Raw genomic sequence first — 5,709 nt, forward strand, 5'->3', positions numbered from 1 at the left:
AGAGCGGGATCACTCTCTTCAGATGGAAAACCTTGAAATCAAGCCAGAAAGGGGACAAATCACAGGCAAAGCATACTTCAGAGAGCTGCTGAAATCTCCAGTAGGTTGAAAGGGACTTCATGCTTGAAACACCAGCAATAGTCTCTTTCCTCACTAAGACTGGGCGAAGAGGTGGGATCTGCTGGGCTTCGTATCATAACGAACTGAAGGTGAAGGAAAGCAGACTTGGCAAAACTGAAATCTCTTTAGAATCCGTTCAGTTATACATCAGACAGCTCCTTTTTGGTGCTTAGCTTCCCTTTATGATTGTGAGCCACTTCAGGCAAATAGAAATAATAAGCTTGTCGCGGTGACTACTCCATTCAGAGTCTGATTTTCTCTCTCTCATTGCATTATACAAACAGCCATAACAACAATCACAGAATCGTTTAGCTTGGAAAAGACCCTTAACATCAAGTCTTAACACAGCCAAGTCCACCACTAAACCATGTCTTTCAGTGTCACATCTACATGTCTTTCAAATACCTCCAGAGATGATGACTCCACCACTTCCCTGGGCAGTCTATGATAAATTAATAAATCCTATATAAAATAAAATAACAAAAGCCTTTGAATTGCCTAGCACTACAAAACAGCTCTTCAGCCTCACTGTTGTTCCCTAAACCAGAGAAAGCACAAGTACGACAGACACCAACGGTCAGTCTGAAGGCTCTGAGGCTGGGCAGAGGGACAGCCTCCACCAGCCCAGCTGCTGGAGAGGGGTTTGGCTGTCCCCAGAGCCAGCTCCCACAGCCCAGAAGGAGTTTCTAGAGTTTCAGATGGTCCCAAAGACTTCCTGGTGGTGGCATGACATAAGACCCTCTCCAGCCTGCCCAGTCCTCACACCCAGGAGAGAGGCTGCACTGGCAGGGAGGCCATGGCGGCTGGAACGGAACTTGGTCCGGGCACCTTCCCCTGTCACTAGAGCAGGCAGCAGTGCCAGCAGCGTCTATGTACCATGCTCCAGACACCGCCGTCGGGACCAGGAATCGGCATCTGTCCTGACTGTCGCTGGTCAGGGGAAACCCCATGCTCTCAGGCACAGGCTTTACATTATTGAGAGCGCGCTCTGCTTTCACCAGGGCTGAGCTTCTGGGAGCGAGCGAAAAAACTCGTTCCCCACTTCACAGGGCTAATAAAGAGCTAACGCAGAAGAAAGCGCTGCAATAAGCCTTTAGAATAAAAGGATTTTCTGGACTCTCCAGTGGGGAAGAGACCTGTTTCTGTGCTTGGAATCCTACACCGTGTTTGGTTTTTGGGTTGGGTTGTGGGGTTGCTTTTTTTTTTAATTACATTTAATCTCATCTTCTGAAGCCTGGTGGCAATGGAGAAGCAGCCAGAGTCTGCTGCTGAATGCTGCCCTAATGTTATTTCGTGCAAAACACCATGTCGAAACCTCCGACAAATCCCAAGGCAAAGCACACCGGTCAGGGTGCACTGGACCCTCTCCCTGGCTGTCAGAGGAGGACCCTCTTCCACTCCCTCCGCTCAGAAAACACTCCTACCCACAGCCCCGCGCTTCTGGGCTCACCACCTCAGCCCTGGCACAGGCTGTGGCTCAGTCCTAAGTGCCCAGCGGCACCTGGACACAACAGGACAAGTTCTCCCGTTACAACTACGTGTCTGACTGGTGAGGAAGTCAAAACCTGACAAAGGGACATATGTGAGATTTGCTGAGAGGCCCACTAGGTATTTCTGTCGCCCCACCACCTCTCTACAACCAGCTTGGAAGTAGGAAACTCCAAAGGAAACAGAACAGTTCTCCTACCAAACATGGAATGGGAGAGGAGCAGTGTGGGTTTTGTGCATTAGACAAGTAATTGCTCAGAGAGAAAGAAAACTCACCCTAGGAAGTATGAGGGGAGGAGAAGGAACAGAACAAAGCAAGAAAAGCAAAGCACAACATGACTGTCACGTCTCTTCTACAAAGTCCTTCACAATGCTCTATCACCCTGAGACCCAAACACAGAGTGCTTTAAACCATACCGTTGGCCTCAGCAGCTCCGCGTCGTGAACAGGAAACGCTGCCCTTCATCGATGTTCCGTTGGTGCAGGCAGGCAGACAAACAGCAAGAACCCCCCATTCACACACCTCTGCTGATGTGCTCCCGCCCCAGCCCATTCCAGCAGCACATCTGGCTCGGCTCTGCCTGGGCTCCCAGGCAGATCCTGCACCTCCATCCTTTGTGCCACAGACGGCTGGGAAACAAAAGGGAATGGCTTGGCAAGACTTAGCCACTGTCCTCTGGCCAATCACTTATTGGCATCTTTTCAACAAAAAGGTAATGGTTAAGTCCTTTTTTTAAGCACACTCAGGTCCAGTAACTAGGGCTGAATGCTGCCGGAGCTGTGGCCGGGAGGGTGGGATGACAATGGTGCACCACACTGGCAGGAAGGTCACCTGATTCCACACATCATACAGGAAAAATCAACCAGAACCTCACGCTTCAACACGCTCCTTTCCCATGGGTTTCACTTCTCCACCCTCTGCTCTTCACATTAAGGATGTGAAAGGCAGGTGGTTTAGCTGTAAAAATTTCAATATAAGCAGCTCTGAAAGCTGAACTAGCAATTTGGAGAAGCAGATAGCTGCACTTCAAGAGCGACTGCCAAGAAAGAACAGTGTGATAACTGCCCCCAAGCTCTAGTTCAAGATAATACTGTATCAATAACAGTAGCAGTTAATGTATTTCCACAAACACGCATCCAATGTTCCCCCCTTTGAGTTTTGTCTCAATTTCCTATTCACAGAGGTGACTGCAGTCAAGCACTGGACCTCTGTGCATTTTTAACCTTGACCTTCCACCGCCCATCCTAACATTCCATTTAACATACTCTGCCTTTTATTGTGTGCATCAACGTTTGAACATAAACCTGTCTCAGCAGAGTAGCACCAAAGGAGATTTCACGAGGTAAATCCAAGAGCACAGACGTGCCACAACAAACACCAGATACACCCCAAGTTGCTTTAAATTTAAAATTGAAAAAAAACAAGCTACTCACAGAAAACTTTTATTCAACATGTTTAAGAGGCTGTTTTTGAAGCAGCAAGTACACAGCTTCCAGGAGGTCACCTCCCAAAATACCTAGAAAACCTTCAAATGAACCACTCCTGCCTCCTCATGGCAGTGGAAACCCATCTCCCATTCTGCCGAGGCAAACCTGCAAGGCAGCGTCTGTCATAAAACCTTACCTGCACTCAGCCATGTAAACCATTTATGGCAACATCACTCTCCATATCCAGAGACCCTCCTGGAGCAATCATGGAAAAGTTATCAAACACCAGACTCAACATTCCAGAGAGCTTTCCCAGAGATAAAACTGTGCTGTTAAGATGCAAGCAACACCTCAGCCCATGCCCAGAAAGACCTACTTGACACACAGCTCAGGAATGAGCCGTTCCAGCAAGGCTTCCCATTCCCTCCCCAGGCCCCGGCGGGACTTACGTCAATCGTACATGCTAAGTTTTATACGTAAAAGGGCAATGAATATCCACCCTTTGAAGCAACTCAAGGTGGAAAAGCAAACATGTTCCTGAGCAGGATGTGCCCACCCCAACAGCTCGGGAAGCGAGCAAGGTGCCAGGGAGCAGTGCCGGGTCTCCAGCAGCTGAGCCAGCACTGAAACAGCTCCTCCAGCAGCAGCCAGTGACCACACCACACACGTATCACTCACCTTGCCAGCTCGGCGAGGGAAATGCCATCATGAGGAGCACAGGAAGAATCATCACTCCATCCACCATTGTAGAGCTGCAGAAAGAGGAGAGACGTGAGAGCTGTGGACACGTTCGCTGCTGTCTTAAGATGCAGCTACCCCAAATTCAGCGTTCAGCAATGTCTTTCATCAACTCCTTACACCAAACACAGAACAACCAATTGGTCTCCTGATTGCAGACTGGTCTCCTTTTTTACTGTGTCTTGTTCCCTAAGTCATTTCCCTCAGTGATCAAATTCATCATTTACTGCAGTTCAAAACATCCCATGGCACCACAGCCCGTGTACAGAAGCATGCTAGTTGGACAGCACGAACCCTTTCGGCACCTCGCAGGCATGTAGAATAGAAGGTACGTTCTTTCAACCAGGAATTAGAAAGTTAAATTATTGTGGATGGAAAAGAAGGTCTGTCAAACCATGTATTATTTGGACTTTGAGGAAAAACAGAAAAGATCTCAGTCAGAAAACTGTGAGTAACTCTCTTTACCCAGCAGAAACCATTGCTAGATGGCAAGAAACAGAGCAAGGAGTATTTACAGGAGATGCCACACTCCAAAAAGCAATTTCCCGGTTTAAGCTGCTTTTCCAAGGATTTTCCTTCCCACGGCCCAGCATCATTTCCCTGCTGCTGAAGACAGGTAACCAACCACATCCTCTGCGAAAACTCGGGCTGTTTCCTGAGCATCAGGAGAGACACGTGCTCCCTCTAAAACAGTCAGTAAAGCACCGACTTCTTTTCCAGGATTTTTACTGCAAAAGAAGGATTACTTAACCGCCTTCTCAAAAGAATCTTCTCTGCAGTTCCCTAAACTCTGCATTTAAATGATCACTATTACCAAGGAATAGAGATTAACTACAACCAATCTTCATCGGGATTCACCCTGACAAGCAGGGCTGGATGACTTGGAAGGGCTCGTCTGTCCTGTGCTACTTGGCTCCTACGGAGACTCTCTGGCCTCACCATAAAATTCCAGTCAAGAGCAGCGGCAAGTCGTGTGTGCAAACCCAAGCTACTCTGCTCGACCAGGGCACTGAGTCTTTACCGTTCCGCTTATACGTAAGTATCTGTCTTCATTTTACAGATTTACTTCTAGTGAAACACATAAAACTTGGAAATAAATTTGGTACCGCCGTTTTTCCTTTGGTTATCTCCTGTTGCTGCCTTTTCAAACCATTACCAGGTTGACCAAGTGCCTGGTGATGAAAGCCAAGCCATTTACTTCTGTATTTATTCCCCGACATGGATTTGTTTTACAGAATGAGAAACATCTCAGTAACGGCTTCATCGCCAGTTACAATGATCAAAAATTTCTGAACCTGAGTAGTCAGAGCTTTCATCCTCACAGAATGGATCAGGCAGTGCTTGCTCACCACAACTCCAGGAGCGAAGCTCCCTTCCCCACATCCACTGACCCAGTCACCCAGCCTTCCTCGCTCGGCGTACACGTCAGCGCGCCCTCAATACGTGCCAACATGTAACCACCAACAGGCACATGGGAAACACGCCGAAATAAAGTCACACACAGCCTGACCACTGGATGTTCAAAGCAGAAGAGAGCCATCCCAGAGAACGATTTGCTCCCTGACGGCCCGGGTCAGCTCAGAGGGGTCCAGTGCTCTGAGGAGGGGGCAGCTGATGGAGGGGAAAGTGGTACTGTCCTCCGCTGCACTGCCTCGGGCTGAACAGCTTACTCCAGCACTTTCCTCAGCACTGCACCCGGATGACTCTCTGCAAGTCTAGACAAAGGTGGCTGAGGAGACGTGCCCTCTTTCTTTCAACACATCGACAGTTCAAAGAGCAGAGGCAGAAAACTTTGATTTTAATGATGCCGGCCCGCAGCCGCAGCGGGGCTGGGCGAGCCAGCCGCCCTGGAGCGAAGGCTGCTGGGTGGGGAGAGCAGAGGGGTGAGCCTGGCAGGGACAGTCGGCTCGCCTGAAGAGCCTTTTGGATGGCAGG

At 49.0% G+C, this 5,709-nt stretch overlaps 1 protein-coding gene across 1 annotated transcript in view; it reads right to left on the reverse strand.

Annotated features, from left to right (window-relative positions):
• Positions 1 to 3,781, reverse strand: part of ACVR1 (activin A receptor, type I) — a 30,455-nt gene extending 26,674 nt beyond the window's left edge. The window contains exon 1 of the mRNA XM_010133181.1: positions 3,715 to 3,781. Coding sequence (XP_010131483.1) covers positions 3,715 to 3,781 — 67 coding nt within the window. The remainder of the gene's footprint in view (positions 1 to 3,714) is intronic.
• Positions 3,782 to 5,709: the final 1,928 nt, after the last annotated feature.

The sequence above is a fragment of the Buceros rhinoceros genome, unplaced genomic scaffold (genome assembly GCF_000710305.1).
Source record: "Buceros rhinoceros silvestris isolate BGI_N320 unplaced genomic scaffold, ASM71030v1 scaffold28253, whole genome shotgun sequence".
Lineage (NCBI taxonomy): Eukaryota > Metazoa > Chordata > Aves > Bucerotiformes > Bucerotidae > Buceros > Buceros rhinoceros.